Below are 20,114 nucleotides of genomic sequence, written 5' to 3' on the forward strand. Positions count from 1 at the left end.
GCGTCCTGTAACAACACAGCCTCCTGTAACACAATACAGCCTCCTGTAACAACACAGCCCCCTGTAACACAACACAGCGTCCTGTAACAACACAGCCCCCTGTAACACAACACAGCCTCCTGTAACAACACAGAACCCTGTAACACAACACAGCCTCCTGTAACGACACAGCCCCCTGTAACACAACACAGCCTCCTGTAACAACACAGCCCCCTGTAACACAACACAGCGTCCTGTAACAACACAGCCCCCTGTAACACAACACAGCCTCCTGTAACAACACAGCCCCCTGTAACACAACACAGCCTCCTGTAACAACACAGCCCCCTGTAACACAACACAGCGTCCTGTAACAACACAGCCCCCTGTAACAACACAGCGTCCTGTAACAACACAGCCCCCTGTAACACAACACAGCGTCCTGTAACAACACAGCCCCCTGTAACACAACACAGCCTCCTGTAACAACACAGAACCCTGTAACACAACACAGCCTCCTGTAACGACACAGCCCCCTGTAACACAACACAGCCTCCTGTAACAACACAGCCCCCTGTAACACAACACAGCGTCCTGTAACAACACAGCCCCCTGTAACACAACACAGACTCCTGTAACAACACAGCCCCCTGTAACACAACACAGCCTCCTGTAACAACACAGCCCCCTGTAACACAACACAGCGTCCTGTAACAACACAGCTCCCTGTAACACAACACAGCGTCCTGTAACAACACAGCCCCCTGTAACACAACACAGCGTCCTGTAACAACACAGCCCCCTGTAACACAACACAGCGTCCTGTAACAACACAGCCCCCTGTAACACAACACAGCGTCCTGTAACAACACAGCCCCCTGTAACACAACACAGCGTCCTGTAACAACACAGCCCCCTGTAACACAACACAGCGTCCTGTAACAACACAGCCCCCTGTAACACAACACAGCGTCCTGTAACAACACAGCCCCCTGTAACACAACACAGCGTCCTGTAACAACACAGCCCCCTGTAACACAACACAGCGTCCTGTAACAACACAGCCCCCTGTAACACAACACAGCGTCCTGTAACAACACAGCCCCCTGTAACACAACACAGCCTCCTGTAACAACACAGCCCCCTGTAACACAACACAGCGTCCTGTAACAACACAGCCCCCTGTAACTCAATTGGCGTGAGAGGCAAAGTAGCTGTCTATCAAAACCTTGAAGAGAGAGTAGACCTACTGTGGTCCAGCTTGCCTATTGTAGTCCAGTAGGCCTACTGTGGTCCAGTTGGCCTACTGTGGTCCAGTTTCCCTATTGTGGTTCAGTAGGCCTACTGTGGTCCAGCTGGCCTACTGTGCTCCAGTAGGCCTACAGTGATCCAGCTGGTCCATTGTGGACCATTTGGCCTACTGTGGTCCAGTTGGCTTACTGTGGTCCAGCTGGCCTGTGGTCCAGTAGGTCTACTGTGGTCCAGTTGACCTATTGTGGTCCATTTGGCTTACTGCGGTCCAGTTGGATTACTGTGGTCCAGTTGGCTTGCTGGTCCAGTTGGCTTGCTGGTCCAGCTGGCTTACTGTGGTCCAGCTGACTTGCTGGTCCAGTTGGCTTGCTGGTCCAGTTGGCTTACTGTGGTCCAGTTGGCTTACTGGTCCAGTTGGCTTACTGGTCCAGTTGGCTTACTACAGAGCATCTTCATTGTCAAACCTGAAGTATGACAGGTAAAGAGTGACTTGTCAGGTGAAGTATGACAGGTAAAGTAACTTGTCATGTGAAGTATGACAGGTAAACTTGTCATGTGAAGTATGACAGGTAAACTTGTCATGTGAAGTATGACAGGTAAACTTGTCAGGTGAAGTGTGACAGGTAAACTTGTCATGTGAAGTATGACAGGTAAACTTGTCAGGTGAAGTGTGACAGGTAAACTTGTCATGTGAAGTATGACAGGTAAACAACTTGTCATGTGAAGTATGACAGGTAAACTTGTCATGTGAAGTATAACAGGTAAACTTGTCATGTGAAGTATGACAGGTAAACTTGTCAGGTGAAGTGTGACAGGTAAACTTGTCATGTGAAGTATAACAGGTAAACTTGTCATGTGAAGTATGACAGGTAAACTTGTCAGGTGAAGTGTGACAGGTAAACTTGTCATGTGAAGTATGACAGGTAAACAACTTGTCATGTGAAGTATGACAGGTAAACTTGTCAGGTGAAGTGTGACAGGTAAACTTGTGTCATGTGAAGTATGACAGGTAAAGACTAACTTGTCAGGTGAAGTATGACAGGTAAAGTAACTTGTCATGTGAAGTATGACAGGTAAACTTGTCATGTGAAGTATAACAGGTAAACTTGTCATGTGAAGTATGACAGGTAAAGACTAACTTGTCAGGTGAAGTATGACAGGTAAACTTGTCATGTGAAGTATGAAAGGTAAACAACTTGTCATGTGAAGTATGACAGGTAAACTTGTCAGGTGAAGTGTGACAGGTAAACTTGTCAGGTGAAGTGTGACAGGTAAACTTGTCAGGTGAAGTGTGACAAGTAAACTTGTCAGGTGAAGTGTGACAGGTAAACTTGTCAGGTGAAGTATGACAGGTAAAGACTAACTTGTCAGGTGAAGGTTAACTAGTTGATAAACATATTTAATAACTTTCCAAACTCTCATTAATTATTAATGAATCTTGTTTAAATATATATGGACTTATATTCAAATTATTATCACTACTTTTTATTAAACTCAGTTGGATTGTATTTCATCCATCCGGTGAGTTACATGTAACAACTCTCTGGCTTGTTAACCAGTCACTGCATGATTAAAAACTCTCACATGAATGGCCAGAAAAGCAGATCACTGTCCACTTTTAATGTTATAATTTAACTGTTGTGATCTTCATTCAGATATAAACAAAATTCAACTTGTTAAATTTCACACATGGAATTTAATAGATGCAACCATCTGCATTTTTTGAGAATTCATTTTCTTTTCAATAAGATTTTAAATAACAACACTGATATTGAAATTCTTAAGTAGAGAGGGAATTTCCAGGCAGCTAACAATATATTGCAGCACCAACATACTCATGCTTCAGAATTATCAAAAAATGGTTTTGGATATTTTAAATTGTAAAATTTAATATTTTATACAAATGTGCAGAGTTCGTAAGAACATGAAGGAGAACACTGAATATTTAACTCTGTCGTCATAACGTGGAAATTATAGTGTACACAGAAACAGATATTAGCTGGTTGTCCACGTATTATGAATTTAAATTGTTGGTTCCTTCTTACACTTAAAATATGAAACATGGCAATAAATTAATTTGCTCAGACTTAACAGTAAATTTTTATTAATAAAACTGGCACATGTAAATCTTATTTCTTAAAGCAGTGGAAGGGTAAGCCAGCGGAATGCCTCGGTCAGATGACCGAGGCCATCAAAAGACTGTTTCCTTTGAGGAAAAAAACAACACTAAAAGTTTAAAGCCGACCAGAAGATGCATTTTCCAGTTATTACACAGAATCCAACAAAATTTGTGCCTACACAGCCTAAACCAATAACAACTTCCATCCATTTCACACGAAGCATCAATCATTGAAGATTGATGCCGTTCACAATAGCTGTTATCATTTTATTAGACGAGAGCGCAATACCCGGAGGGGTGGAATGTAAGTCAATCAAAATCGATGTAAACAACGAGATCAAGATTCCTCCCAGCAGCCTCACAGAAAACTAATGGAATAAAATAAAATAATACAATACCATTTCGATATTAAAAGTGGCACAATAACATCAACACTCTCCATTAACAATAACATCAACATTCACCATTAACAATACCATCAACACTCACCATTAACAATAACATCAACATTCTCCATTAACAATAACATCAACATTCACCATTAACAATACCATCAACACTCACCATTAACAATACCATCAACATTCACCATTAACAATAACATCAACATTCTCCATTAACAATAACATCAACATTCTCCATTAACAATAACATCAACACTCACCATTAATAATAACATCAACACTCTCCATTAACAATAACATCAACACTCACCATTAATAATAACATCAACACTCACCATTAACAATAACATCAACACTCACCATTAACAATAACATCAACACTCACCATTAACAACAACAGTTCAAGGATTTTTATTTTTTCCAGTTTTCTTTTCTCATTTATATTCCATTTAAAATTTTCCACAATCCCGCAAGAAAAAAATAAAATTTTATATTTTTTTAAAAATTAAACTTTAATTAAACTGACAAAAGAGTTGGCAAACTGGCACCTATACAGAATAAAATTAACACAAAAATACTTGCAAATAAGACACGCCAGTTTTAAGGGTTTGAAGACGATCAAAAGAGACATTATCTAGTTACGAAACTGGAAACAATTTACTTAATAAAACTGGCAAATTAAAATTACACAGCTCATAGTAAGTGACAAGCTATGTTTTAGGCCACCAATGGTTCAAGTTTGAAGCCGATCCGAAAAGGTAATCTTTAGTAATTGATCTGATTCCAAAGATTACAAATTTTTAATTGCTTCAGTAAAATTTCAAATGTTCACCAACTCGAATTAATCTTATGGTTTATCATCCTTCTTATATAATGTATCATCAATAATATTTTAAAATGAATCAGAAAAAAACAATCTTTATTGAATATGATTTTTATTTATTTTTGTTAACACATCGGCCGTGTCCCACCAAGGCAGAGTGACGAGAAACAGAAGAAACACTTTCATCATTATTCACTCCATCACTGTCTTGCCAGAGGAGTACCAAAACTACACTTATAAAAACTGCAACAGAGTACAGGCACTGTACTCTCAACCTCCAGGATTCAAGTCCGGCTAACCGGTTTCCCTGAATCCCTTCATAAATATTACTTTGCTCACACTCCAACAGCACTCCAATAACCATTTGTCTCCGTTCGCTCCTAACACGCTCACGCACGCTTGCTGGAAGTCCAAGTCCCTCGCACACAAAACCCCTCTTACCCCCTTCCTCCAAAAAGATGCTATTGGGTGACTTACGGCACCCAATAGCATCGTGAACCTTGTGTCACAAAACCACACCAATGGTGAAAATTTGAAGCCAATCAGAAAAGTCATTCTCCAGTTATGGCGTCGATTCTAGCAGTTACAAATTCGTATTTACTATTTTACGTAAACGAAACATTATAGTTACTATCCTGACCCTAAGATGCATCACTCATTAAATATTGAAGACGTTCACAAGTGGTAGACTGAATATACTTCAACGTCATTTTCTCCTAAAACTGTTTAATTTCCATCTACTTTTTTGGTACCTTTTTTGAACGTTAGAAACAACTCCACTAAGATTGTGGAACGTACCTGAACCATTCCATGATGCTGGGAAAGTGTTCATGAACCATTCCATGATGCTGGGAAAGTGTTCATGAACCATTCCATGATGCTGGGAAAGTGTTCATGAACCATTCCATGATGCTGGGAAAGTGTTCATGAACCATTCCATGATGCTGGGAAAGTGTTCATGAACCATTCCATCATGCTGGGAAAGTGTTCATGAACCATTCCATGATGCTGGGAAAGTGTTCATGAACCATTCCATGATGCTGGGAAAGTGTTCATGAACCATTCCATCATGCTGGGAAAGTGTTCATGAACCATTCCATGATGCTGGGAAAGTGTTCATGAACCATTCCATGATGCTGGGAAAGTGTTCATGAACCATTCCATCATGCTGGGAAAGTGGTCATTAACTTGGTGATAGGGAACGTGAACGTGACAATTATTACAAGAATTTGGTCCCCGTTACCGTACACAAATGTTGAAAATTTAAAGACGATTGGACAAAGCGTTCTTGAGTTATGAGGGAAATAATGTTGAGAAGTTGGAGGAAGAAGAACGAAAAAAAAGAAACTCTAGGTAAGTTTTTAAAGATCTTCCTTCAATGCTGCCTAGTTATATTATCATTATTATAATAATAAAAAAAAAGCGCTAAGCCATAAGGGCTATACAGCGCTGCACGGCAGGAAGAAAGCGAGGGCATCAGGTGGCAAAAGGGAGGTGGATGAGTAATAGGATACGGATAACAGCGGAGAAGTGGATGGTGAAAGGGTAAAGGGCAGCAAGAGACTGAGCTAGAAAGGGCTGAGGGGAGTGCATAAGTTATCATCATCAGAGTTTGTGGAGTAAATCAGTCGTTGTCAAGAAGTCAATGAGAGAGTCAGGATTAAAGGAGGGTCCATCAGCAAGAAGGGAAGGTAAAGAGAGAGTAGTAGAACGAAGACGGCGTTGGAGGTAAATTCTGCGTGCTCGTTGATAGAGAGGGCAGTCTAACAGAATGTGGCTAATCGATACAGGAACTTGACACTGCTCACAGAGAGGTACAGGGTGCCTCTCCATGAGATGCCCGTGAGTAAGAAGAGTGTGGCCAATGCGAAGACAGGAGAGAGTGGTCTCCCAACCACGGCACTGATGACAAGAAGACGGCCAGTAACCTATGCTCGGTTTAATAGAATGAAGTTTGTTACCAAGCAGAGTTGACCAACGTTGTTGCCAACGGGCGTGAAGGTGGGTAGCTATTGCAGCAAAATAGTCCAGAAATGGAACACCTCTATAGCAAATTGGTAGGTCATGTACTGCTGACCGCGCAGCAGTGTCTGCCTGTTCACTGCCCTGTACGTCGACATGACCAGGGACCCAACAAAAAATAATATCTTTATGCTTCGTAGAGATACGGCGTAGCCAGAGTTGGATACGGAGAACTAGGGGGTGCGATGTATCAAATTTTCGTATAGCCTGTAGAGCACTAAGGGAGTCTGAGACTACCACAAATGATGACACAGGCATAGATGCGATATGAGTAAGTGCTGCAAGAATGGCATACAATTCAGCAGTAAAAATGCTAGCCGAAGACAGTAAATGCCCCCGCACGATGCTGTCCGGAAACACTGCTGCGAATCCGACGCCGTCTGAAGACTTATAGCCATCTGTGTACACAGCAATGGCATGAGAATGGGAGTGGAAGTGATCAAGAAAAAGAGAGCGGGAAGCCACCGTAGGCAGTTGAGCTTTCGAGCACGGGAGTGAGAAAGAACAGACCCGAACAGCTGGAACTTCCCAGAGGGGTAGGGAAAAGTGAGATGCTACATGAACATATAAAGGTGATAACTGAAGGGAAAACAAGAGTGAATGTAGGCGAAGAGAAAAGGGACGGAGCAAACAGGGGCGGTGAACGAATAATGTCTACTAATATCGGTGACCATTCTATAAATGGAAGGATTGTGGAGATCGTGAGAGCGTACATAGTAGCGAAGGCAATGGGCATCACGGCGATCAGACAAGGATGGAACATTCGCTTCTGCATAGACGCTCTCAACTTGGGAAGAGCGAAAAGCACCAAGGCGCAAACGTAATCCTTGGAGATGGATAGGGTTAAGGCTAGAGAGAGTAGCAGGAGAGGCCGCTGAATAAATCTGGTCACCATAATCGAGTTTCGATAAAACGAGGGCAGAGATCAATAGCAAATATGGTGTTGACACAAAGATCATTGATGTTGACTTCACAAAAGAGGATATTTATGAACGATTGGAGTCCGAAGTTGGGAAATTGGATGTTGGTGTTCTGGTGAACAATGTTGGCATGAGCTATGATTTTCCAGAAATCATTCTAGATAATCATTATCCTCCCGGACAGGCCCCCATATATTACAAAAAAGTAATTTTTAAAAGGAAGAGAGAGATGTTAAGATTTACTTCTTTTGTAATAAAGAGTTCGGGATACATAAATACACACATTAATATAAATTAATCTTTAATATATAAAAATCAACTATCTTTGGTCTAGAGGTATTTGAACTATGATATAATAATAATATGTACATGTTACTATAATAAATTATAATCAGCATTTTACTAAAATATAATTAATAACCCTACACAGGGTACAATTCTTGACACTACTGTCACTATATATATATATCTCTATGCTAAAACAATAAATTATAAATAACATTTTTATAATAATAAATTACAATCAACTGCCTCTCACGACACGAAGTCAGTCACACGACACTGTTCAGTGTACACTACAACCAGGCCATCTTCAGTGTCCCACGACACCCTTTTCATCTCAGTGTTCCACTACGGTCCTGTGCATATCTCAGTGTTCCACTCCATCGTACGTCCCTCAGTGTCACACTACGGTCCTGGCCCAGTTCAGTGTAACACTCCAACCTTTTCTTCATGTAATGTCCCACTAAACAGCATCTGACGACTCCGGCCCACAGTTGATCAACGTAGACGGTGAGTCCACAGACATCACCGGTAGTCCAGTAAATCCTCTCCAAAGGCGGTTGACACACCGCTAGCCGAACACCATGCTGCAAGCTCACTGAATGCGGCCGTCAAGTAACTGAGGCCAACAGACTCAGTGAGCTGCGGTGAGCGGTTCTTCTAACACCAGTAGATAGGTACGATTCGGTGGTCAGGTACCTACTGCATAGACGTGTACCCTGAGGAGTTCAGGTACTTAATGTTGAAGCCAGTAGACGTGTACCCTTCGGTGGTCAGGTACCTACTGCTTAGGTGTGTACAGCGAGGCGCTCAGGTACATAATATTTCTAAAGCCAGTAGACGTGTACCCTTCGGTGGTCAGGTACCTACTGCTTAGGTGTGTACAGCGAGGCGCTCAGGTACATAATATTTCTAAAGCAAGTAGACGTGTACCCTTCGGTGGTCAGGTACCTACTGCTTAGGTGTGTACAGCGAGGCGCTCAGGTACATAATATTTCTAAAGCCAGTAGACGTGTACCCTTCGGTGGTCAGGTACCTACTGCTTAGATGTGTACAGCGAGGCGCTCTGGTACATACTGTTACTAAAGCCAGTAGACGTGTACCCTTCGGTGGTCAGGTACCTACTGCTTAGGTGTGTACCGTGAGGCACTCAGGCTCTTACTGCTCTAAGGCCGGCTCAGCAGCCCCCACATTGGGTTTGATGACGCACCCAGTGGTACTGCCGGCCGGCAGGTTAACTATTTAACCGCTAGTTTGGCAGGGGCCGCAACATCAACATAGAGTGATGACCAAATATTGGGTGGAAGAACAGAGGTCAAATCATTTATAGCAAGGAGAAAAAGTGTTGTGCTTAGAACACATCCCTGAGGGACACCTTCAGCTTGGACGAAGTCCGGGGAAAGAACATTATTGACTCGAACACGGAAATGTCTGTCAGTTAAAAAGTTCTTATGGAAGGATGGTAGATTGCCTCGGAGGCCTAAGGAGTGGGCCTGGGCCAAAATATTATACCTCCAAGTTGTGTCATATGCCTTCTCATGGTCAAAAAATATGGCAATAACCGAGTGATTATTCGCAAAGGCATTACGAACATACGTATCCAAGCGTAGTAAGGGGTCTATGGTAGAACGGCCCTTACGAAAGCCATACTGACTAGTGGAGAGACTGTTGTGCGTCTCTAAATACCACGTTAAACGTCGATTTACGAGACGTTCCATCACTTTGCAAACTGCACTAGTAAGAGCGATGGGACGATAGTGGGAGGCATCATGTCCTGTAGTACCCGGTTTGCGGAAAGGGAGAACAATGGCAGATTTCCACAGCTGGGGAAGAACTCCTTGTGCCCAAATAAGATTGAAGAGGTGTAAGAGGACTACAAGGGCTGACTGATGTAAATGTTGTAACATACGAATATGAATGTCGTCAGGCCCAGCTGCCGATGATCGGCAAGCTGAGAGCGTTGCCTCCAGTGTAAAAGGCACATTATACTGTTCTTCTCTGAGAGAAGAAAAGTCCAAGGGTACTAACTCTCTGGCAGACTTTGAAGAAAGAAACGAGGGGCATAGATGGAGCCCCTGGGAAATACGGACCAGATGTGTGCCAAGTTCAATGGCAACGTCGAGAGGGTTTGCTACATCAACACCAGCGACCCGTAGAACAGGAGCCGGGTCAGGAGAGTATTTACCACTCAATTTCCTCACTTTTTTCCAGACTGCACTCATAGAGGAAGCAGAGGTGATGGCGGAAACATAGTCTCGCCAGCAAGTGCGTTTAGCTTCACGGATAACACGACGAGTGATCGCATGCTTCTGTTTAAAATCAAGAAGTCTCTCAGCGGTTCTATTGTATCGGTACCTGCCCCATGCAGTGCGTTTCAAACGTACTGCACGAGCACAAGCAGGAGACCACCAAGGCATGCACTTCTGAGAATGCCTGCCTGAGGTTTGGGGTATAGAATGAGAAGCTGCGGTATAAACTGACGTCGAGAAGAGGTGTAGGAGCTCATCAATGGAGGATGAAGAAGGAACCTCACTAAAAGCAGTGAGCTGCGAGTAAAGATCCCAATCTGCCCGATCAAATTGCCAGTGAGGGCTACGGAAAGGTGGTGAATAGGAAGGAGAAGTAAGAATGATTGGAAAATGATCGCTGTCGTGTAAGTCTGGTAGAACAGACCAGGTGAAGTCTAGTGCAGTGGAGGAAGAGCAGACTGACAGATCGATGCAAGAGACAGTATGAGTACGAGGATCAAAATGGGTGGAAGTACCCGTATTTAAAACATGGAGGGGGTGAGAGGCGAGAAAAGCCTCCAACTGGATGCCACGTGAGTCACAATGAGACCCCCCCCCAGAGGAAATGGTGGGCGTTAAAATCACCAAGTAACAGAAGTGGTGGTGGTAAAGATGAAACAAGAAAGGTAAAGTCTTGGATAGAAAATGCTCGAGAAGGAGAGAGATATAAAGAACATATTGTAAACCACTTATTCAAGTGGATACGGGCTGCAGTGTAATGCAGCGAGGTATGGACAAATAGTTGACAGTACGGAATATCATTGCGTAGAAGAAGGGCACTTTCATTAAAGGTCCCATCTGAGAAAGGATCCAAAGAATACAATAAATTATAGCCTGAGATAGGTTGGAAAACAGCCGAGTGTAATTTTGGTTCTTGTAAGCAAGCACCAACAGGGGAAAACCTGGAAAGCAACATCTGAAGCTCACCACGATTACCCCTGAGGCTGCGGATATTCCACTGTAAATAGGCCATGATTGGCGATGAAGAAAATACCAGGAATCCGTAGGGAAAGGCACCTACGGACTAGAGGGGTTAGAAAAGTCAACGTGTGGTGGCATTGGAAGACGTTCAAGCAGCGAAGGAACCGAGCGTTGCGAAGAATGGGGTTGTGAAGATGGAGGAGAGGGAAGAGAAGGAACAGGAAGGGAATCAGTGTCCATTGAAGGTTTAGTCTCTGCAATATATTCTGAAATGGCTTCAAGTGTTTCTGAATTCAAAGGTGTATGGGAGACCATATTGGAGATAGAAGGGGGAGGGTGAGTAAAGATTGGGACAGTAATGGACTGTATCAAAGTAGAGGGGGAGGAAAGAGTGTAAGGGAATGGAGATGAAGTGTGGGGGGGGGCAGAAGAGGCAGAAACCTGGGAGGTGGCAGAAGAGGGAGAAACTTGGGAGGGGACGGGGGTGGAAGGCATAGTACGAGGAGGAGGGTGAATCTCCACACTTGTAATAGAGCCAGAGAGAGGGGAAGAACTAGGCCCAGAGACTGGAAAGGTAAAGTGTAGAGGTGGAAGAAGGGAAGGGAAGGAAGGGGCAAAGAAGATTTGAGCAATGTGGATTTTTTGGACTTCTGAGAAGTAGAGGGGCGATTGGTATTAGGTGTCGCACGAGGTCTTTTCGATACTGTGGCTTGTGAGGAAGGACGCGAAGATGTGAGAACAGACCGAGTTGTAGTCGGGACGTCAGAGCCAAGGACAGCAAAAGGATTAGATTCCAGAGTGGCTATGGGAGGGGTAACAACAGAGGAGGCTGCAGAAGATGGGACCCCAGAAGTGTGGGGATGTTTTGAAACATGAGAATAAGAAACACGGGGTAGTCTCCCTTGGAGGCAGAGATGAGTAACTGCCATAGCATAAGGGAGACCTTCTGCCTCTTTGAGGCAACGGATTTCACGTTCATTTAAGTAGACCTGGCAATGGCGGGAGTACGAAGGGTGAGCTTCATTACAATTAAGGCAAGATGGAGGTTGACTGCAAGATGTATTAGAATGGTCGTCAGCACTACAGACTGGGCATTCGGCCATAGATCTGCAATATTTCGCTGGGTGACCAAAACGCCAGCAATTTCTACACTGTTGTGGTGTAGGTATCACCTTTAGAACTTGTAACCGATGTCCCGCGACATACACAGAGGACGGGAGTTCTCGGCTGTCAAAAGTTAAACGAGCTACATTGCAAGGGCAACGTCTCCGCCCATGGGCAGGAAGGACATAAGTGTCTACTGTGAGGATTGGGAGATCCTGGAGTTCCAGCTGTTCAAGAATGTCATTGCCACATGACTGGAAATTCTGTTGGACTATGGTATGGGGCAGAATGACAGTACCACTACAAGAATTGAGAGAAAGATGTTTTTCAATAGTGATAGGAGTAGTATCTATATGTGAAAGGAGAGAAAGATCATGAGCTTGGGTAGCATTCTGGACAGTGACGATGTGCATACTGCTCTTGAGAGTATGAAATGAAATATCTCTACCAACATGACGCAGGAGCGCTTTGCCAATACTATGGTCAGAAAGGTAGGCAGAAGAAGAAGTCGGTCTTAAAGTAAAGAATTTAGTCCATTGTGTGGTCGGAAACTGAGCGTGGAGAGGGAGTGCATGACATGTCGGTCTTTTCCGAGTAGAATGGGAAGGTAACGAAGGAGCATCATCAGGAGATTGACGTTGACGTTTAGGGGTAGGACCGGAGTTGGTCCGGCGTGAAATGGGTGGGCGATTCGAAAACTGCCGTACCGTAGAGGGAGACAAATCGAAGGAGTCAGTCGAAGCCCCGGTACCTGAAGCGGGTGAGGAAACAGCACCAGCAAGAGGTACACGAGCATCAGGAGTGTCCGAAGAGTGGTCTAAAAACAAGGGTCAGAATGGGGTGCGGTATCAAGAAGGGGCCCGGGGGTAGTGGGTTCATGGATTGGGTTCTCCATGGTTAGGTTACTCCTTTGCTTTTTGTTTTTAAGAAAAAAAAATAAAAAATAAAAATAAAAAAAAGAATAAAAAAAGGGGGAGCGGGGAGGAATAGTTCCCAGGAGGAATGAAAGGGCCGGAAATCTCCCTCCGCGCCCAAGAGGACCTCAGCAACGCTAGTAGCGCAGATGCAGCATGGAACCCGTGCCATATCCTACTTCGGCCACCACCCCCGGAATCCGAAAGGTGGCTACCAGAGATACACCCGTCGCCTGAAAGACACCCAAAGCTACTCCGGGATACCGGAGAGGGATCGGGACATCCCCAGGCGATCCAGATTCCACGGCAAACTACGCCACCGCCAAGAACCTCAACGGAATGAGATGGACCCTGGTATCCTTTCCCCTACCTAGGAACTAGGGCGCCTGTGGGAGAAATCCCAAAGGCCGAAAAGAGGAAGGGCAAAAGGGAGGGGTGGGGAGGAGGAGGAAAGGAAAAAGGGGAGGATGGGATAGGGGAGGGGAGATTGGGGGGTAATTAGGTTCGGTCTGAGGAAGAAGACCGACAGGTCTAATTCCTCAGACCAAGAGCCTATTCACCACGCCAAGGAGCCCCCCTTGAAGAGGTGCCTAGTTATAGGTCTTGTGGGCTGGTTACCAAGAATTTTTTAATTTATTCACCTTTTGCCTTTCAATAGTTATTTTGTTTTAATAAAACTACTAGCAACTGAATGTTACTGATTTTTTCAATGACTATATTGCTCAAATGATCATTTATTATTACTTTAGGTAATCATTTTAAGTGATAATTACCACTGCAGTTGACTTCTTTTGGTAATATATAAATTCTTTTACCCTTAAGATTTTTCTACTGATTTACAGTAGGCAACTGGGATCAATTTGTTCAGTCACAGAACCATCAACTACACCCTCATATATATTGATATATTAAGCGGGTAAAGCATTAGATTCCTCCATGTTGCAATCTTTTTAAGCTTCCATTTCATTAAGTTTTTTTTAACAGAAGCTGCAAAATTCATACTGACACCTAGAGCGGTAAACACACAACCCGCACGCTGGAGACTCAAACTTATGACGAAGTTTCGGACCGAAACGTTGTCATAAGTGAGGGTTATTTGTGTATTGTTGCAGTGAGGATACTGTGTCTTTTTATTCTTTCTAGAGCAGCGGATGTGTTCATGTTTAATAATATATTTTAAGTCAATACAAACCTAAATAACTAATATGTTAAGACATAACAGATGGGTATCCTTCACTACTATGAACAAAAGACAACAACAGCTTTACCAGAGCAGTTCCTCCAAACTCGTATGATCATTCACTTGAAAACATTAACATGGAATTAAGAAGTGATTACTTGAGATTGAACGATGCTATGTTAGAAAATTCGACCATCTCATTGCACAGAGTGATCAGTCCCAACCGGCTTGCCCAGATTTTTTTTTTTTTATAAATCTGTCTATTACAGAATTAGTTGATAAAACAGGCAGCCTCAGGCTTTGGGTCCAGCTTTGTTACGACTAAAGATGACATTAATTACTTGGATCTCGAAAATTGGTTCTATAATCTTGAAAAGAAAGATGATTTAACTCCTATAGTGTTTAACATCTACAAAGGAATGATGTATGAGTCATTATTAAAACCAGCGGTGCTGTCTCCAGCGTTTAATTAAAGCATACCATGACCTCATAAAGTGCCAGAACTTACATATTACGAAGGCAGACAAATCGAATGCTACGATATACCTTTTGAAGAGTTTCGAGAGTTTATTTACTCTCTGAGCCCGGCCATGGGCAGGCTCGTCTGGTGCTTGCCTGGTCAACCAGGCTGTTGTTGCTGGAGGCCCGCTGCCCCACATATCCATCACAGCCTGGCTGATCTGATTATATTAATAAAATGAACGGCATTGTGATAGGGAGACAAACGCACCTCTAACAAAGACTCCTCAACTTGATAAGCTTAACAGTAATTTAACAAACAACTGATAAGCTTGGTTGAGGGAAACGATGAACTAATTTGGCAGCTTTCAACCAGGTCGGTCTCCTTGCGTTATCTGCATGAGGTGATTAAAGAGCATAAACCTGGGAATCCTGCCAGACACATCATTAGTCAAGATGGTTTGGCTTCATATACCTAATGAAAGAGGCTTCTCAAATTTCTAACTCCAATGATTGGTAACTGTTTTAGATGCTTACATCAAGAATAGTATGGATCCTCTGGAGACACCGCATTTTAAACGTACCAAATGACTTTAAATTTTGATGTTACTGCGTTTACTTTAGTCCTTGTTCCACATTTGCTAACTTTCATCAACAAAGAATTAGACAAGTACTAAGAAAACGTTGATGGAGTTAATGAATCTGAGTGTAGTGGACTGTTAGTTTATTATGGTAAATTCTGTGCTCAAAAGCATGGATGTCTATATAAAATTTTATCTCGGTACTGAGCAATCTCTGTGTCATTCTTTGAGACGAAACTACAGAAAAATATTTCGCCAAGCTCTGCGAAGTTGATGTTTTTGTGCCTTTATCTGGTTGACCACAACCCTGACGATTTTCTGCATAAACTCAATAGTCTAGTAACTTTTGTTATATAAATTTACTGTATATTGGAAGACTTATAATGCAAGATCGTATGTACACTAGTATTCATTCCATTAAACGAGAGTTTAAAGGAATATTTTTTCTGTTGATGTTTTTTAAGATTGTTGTGTAAACCAGAGATTTAAGATAGAGATGGAGATTTTAGTCTTTTTTTCTAGACCGAGATATCAAGAGTCCAAAGGTACAATAATCAGTTAAAAGAACCTTTTACTGGGCCTTGCCAATGGAAACACATTCCATAAGTAGTACATTGGCTTTACCATTTAATGAAAATCCATTTCTCTTGCCAAAGGCCTTCAAAACATATAAATACTATTTTCAAAAACATTTCAATTATGAAACATTAATTACTAATTCCTTTATCAACATGGTTAGTGGGATATACGAAGTTTCTTGCACAATATGTGATCAATACAGTATAAGTATAATACAGTATAACACAGTAAAATCTTCTAGATCTTAAATTTACATAGCACTAATTTTTAATTTGGACCGCCCAGGAGTCAAACTTCACATTTAATTATACGAGTTTACACAATCACCGGGTTAACTGGGCAGGATCCCATATCGTTGTACCTAACATTTCGGTGACTGAATGAAACTTGACTGAGTTGGATTTAATACATTTTACAGCCACTTAGTGTTTAATATAAGGTAAAGGTTACATAAGTTAGATTCCAACATTATCGCAGTCCATAGCCTCGAGCCTTAATGTTTTGCTACGTCTTGGGGTTGTTCCAGATATCAAGACCTTCTATCCTTATGGCATCCTAATTACCACGTATTCAAATCCGTATTTACAAGTTGTATATGGAGTTATTCACTCTTTTTTTAGGATGATGATCTTTATAGCATCATCCAAAGATGTTGTACGAGTCTTCTTGTTCCTTGTGTTTACAAGTGTTCAATAACTTCTGAGTTATCCTTCGTTGGCAGACGTACCTGTGGCTCGCGTGTACCCGGGACGATCACTCAACCTCAGCAACATAGAGGAGGGAGATGATGTCTACTTCGAGTGTTCCATCAACTCCAACCCCAGGGTTTACAAGATTGTCTGGCTTCACGAGGTAAGTCTCACTACACAACCTAGCTAAGTTTCACCAGTAACAAGTGCACATGTGAGCACTTCCTAGTTCTGCTCAGCTACCGTCTTGTAAAGATGTCACAGCCATTTTTTAAACTTCATATTTTATCTTATCTTCATGCTATGTAAGATTCCCTAAACTCATAAAATCTAACCTAAACTAACATAACCCATCATAACTAACTTCAAAGTATATGTATTACAGTCGCTGTGAACTGAGAATGGTATCCCCCAGTATCCCATAACTCTACCCATGTATGTCAATGGTATCCCCAGTATCCCATAACAATACCCATGTATGTCAATGGTATCCCCAGTATCCCATAACTCTACCCATGTATGTCAATGGTATCCCCAGTATCCCATAACTCTACCCATGTATGTCAATGGTATCCCCAGTATCCCATAACTCTACCCATGTATGTCAATGGTATCCCCAGTATCCCATAACTCTACCCATGTATGTCAATGGTATCCCCAGTATCCCATAACTCTACCCATGTATGTCAATGGTATCCCCAGTATCCCATAACTCTACCCATGTATGTCAATGGTATCCCCAGTATCCCATAACTCTACCCATGTATGTCAATGGTATCCCCAGTATCCCATAACTCTACCCATGTATGTCAATGGACGCATCAGGAGAGTTAGTTGAATCTCAGAAGTTTATACAATCAGAACTAAGAGTTGAGGAACATTACTGCCAAGAGAGTCAAGAGCTCAATATTATCATCATAAAGAAGCCGTTTAGCTTCTAGAATTCGTAGATTAGAACCCTCAAATGGCCCAGTAACTGGAATTCAACCCAGTTTAACACTAAAAAAAATTATGCAGGAACCCGCTCAGAAAATCAAAATACCTGCATGATACACAGTACACTGTGCACGATACACAGTGTACTGTGTATCATGCAGTGTACTCTGATAATACTGTGGAGACAGAATTATCTGATAATACCAGCTCTCACAATTGCACTTAGCTAATACTCTTCTGCGTTGTCTCAGAGAGGATTTCCCCTCCTATATGTTACAAGTCTTGCAACACTGCAAAACTCCTGACGATGCACGAGTGTGAAAGATCTGAAGCTAAAGATATACATTCTCAAGTAGAGTGTTCTGCAGTGTTAAGATCCCCTACTTGCATTATTAAAATTAGAAAATTAGCAAAATAAAATTTACCATCCCAATTGCAATATGCAACAAGCAGTGAGCACATCCTGCCACCGCTGAACAATAATGACCATCTGATGAGGTGTACTCAAACAATTCCAAGTTTATTAAGTTATTTAGTAAATCTAAATCTTAGAGGATGTTACTGTTTTTACAAAGTTCATCAGACATTAACAATTTAATTTGTTTTGATGAGCCATACCAAGTTATTTTACGAAAAATAAATACCACATTGTTTTAAAAAAAATGAGAGTATATAATTAACATCTAAAGACTACAATAATAATTAAACCGTCTCCTGTGTTGAGAGAACCAAAGTTCAAAGTTTGATGCCGATCAGAAGAGGTTTTCTCAATTTATCGCACAGAAACCAAAATCATGAATGGTTTCATATCACTGAGGAAAGTGCACTTGTTCTTCCTATTAGTTGCATTATGTCACCAGTGCTGAAAATTTGAAACCGATTGGACCAGGCGTTCTGATGTTGTATATGTTAATCATAAAGGAAAAATGTACAAGAGTTTATAACCATCTTCCTTATAAAACAGTATGAAAAACAGTGTTTAACGGTTTACCAAATTTGTGCAGCTTAAAAATGCCATAAAAACGCCCTTTTTTCCAATATTTTCAGTTTCTTCGAAGTTTTTTAACTTCACTCAGCAGGCGTCTTAAGATGCCAGACAAGGACAGTCAGGGAACCTGAAATAAAAGTTTGCAACTCGACACCTACACAGACTAATAAAAATCCTCTGTGTAAGAAACATCAGCACTGAAAGGTTGAAATCAATCTGAAGAAGCATTCAATAATAATTACATAAAAACTATTTAAATTTTCAAATTTCTTCGTTTATGATGGTAATTTAACATTTATACTGTCTAAAATTAATTAAAAATCTATCTAATGTACACCGATGAAGTATTCTTTAGTTACTGAAGAGAAAACATTTTTTTAAATAAAAGTAACAAATAAAACTTTCACAAATAAAACTTGGTATATTTGTATAGACTAGAGAGCCTTGTAGGAGCTACACTGTGACCATACATCCTGAGTTACTGATGAATCATGGTAAGGAAACAACAGGATTGTAAACAAATAATGGAATGAACAGGATTCGAACTTATGGCCAACCAGGTTTTGAATTAGCCTGCCAGTGCTCTAATTACTGTATCATGCCGGCTTAATAAGTTCCATCCAAGCAGGTATACCTCGTTTCTGGCAGTCGAGTGTTGATCTTACGTCCAGGTAGACTCTGTAGTATTTAACTACATTGTTGACTTAGCTACTGTGCTAGATATGTTTGAACTTAGTTTCTAGCTGCTCAGCCTTGTGTGGACGCCATGCTGGCTGCACCGAGGCTTAATTTCTGAGGGGTCAATCCCGTGTGATCCCAGCCTCTGTTCTGGTTCCATTAGGACTTTGTTTCTTTTACTGACTCAGTCCTGTGGGGGACTTCGTTTTCTCATGGAAAGGTAATGGAATTGCATTGCATTCATTGGGATGAGCTCTGGATTACACAGAGATATTCAACTGTAGTAAAGAATGAAGAATTGTACAACAATGCCCAATGTATTATTCGGAACCACTGAGGCGATCCTCAGTCCCTCAGTGAGCACCCAGACCGAGCCAGGAGCAAGATGCAGATATCTTGGACTTCAAGTCCATTTATTTGGAATTAGAAATAGATATTGTCGCCAGTTCGAATACAGGCAACGAATACTCAAGGTTGAGTCACGGTTCCACCACAAATATGATCACATGTTAAATTTTTTGAAACCTAAATATCAAATGTTTGGTGACAAGAGTGGTAAACTTCACTATCGTAGTGATTACTGAGGCTGTGTCTGGTGTTATGAGTGACGATGGTTGTGGTGTGGAGCGTTCACATACTGCGACACCATAGGAAGGCGTGGAAGAGGTGGAGGGATTTTTTTTTCCTGGATATGATTAATTTATTTTAATAACTTAAACTGCGATGTATCAGTGTAAAACGCAGCCCTGTTATGCAAGCTGGATCTATTTCACATGGGATCCCGTCCAGGATGTAGTTTCTAAATATATTTTTTTAATTAGGTTTACTTGCTAGTGTCTGTCAAATTGAGAGCGATCGGTCAATGCTCTTTCTCCTTATAGAGAATAAACTTTGAATTTGAATTTGAATTTGAATTCTGGTGTGTGTGAGAATTCACCTCACATTATGCCGTATCTTGTTCCTCCAGTGGCAGAACTTAGTACCTGGATTTTAGGAA

General features: G+C 41.9%; 1 protein-coding gene and 1 long non-coding RNA gene across 2 annotated transcripts in view; one reads left to right on the forward strand and one right to left on the reverse strand.

Annotated features, from left to right (window-relative positions):
- Positions 1–20,114, forward strand: part of LOC128696194 (nephrin-like) — a 377,731-nt gene that overhangs the window by 326,211 nt on the left and 31,406 nt on the right. The window contains exon 7 of the mRNA XM_070094859.1: positions 16,548–16,678. Within this exon, the coding sequence (XP_069950960.1) occupies positions 16,548–16,678 (131 nt within the window). The remainder of the gene's footprint in view (positions 1–16,547; positions 16,679–20,114) is intronic.
- Positions 1–20,114, reverse strand: part of LOC138854067 (uncharacterized) — a 343,922-nt gene that overhangs the window by 50,451 nt on the left and 273,357 nt on the right. The window lies entirely within an intron of this gene.

Source organism: Cherax quadricarinatus, chromosome 48 (genome assembly GCF_038502225.1).
Source record: "Cherax quadricarinatus isolate ZL_2023a chromosome 48, ASM3850222v1, whole genome shotgun sequence".
Taxonomy (NCBI): domain Eukaryota; kingdom Metazoa; phylum Arthropoda; class Malacostraca; order Decapoda; family Parastacidae; genus Cherax; species Cherax quadricarinatus.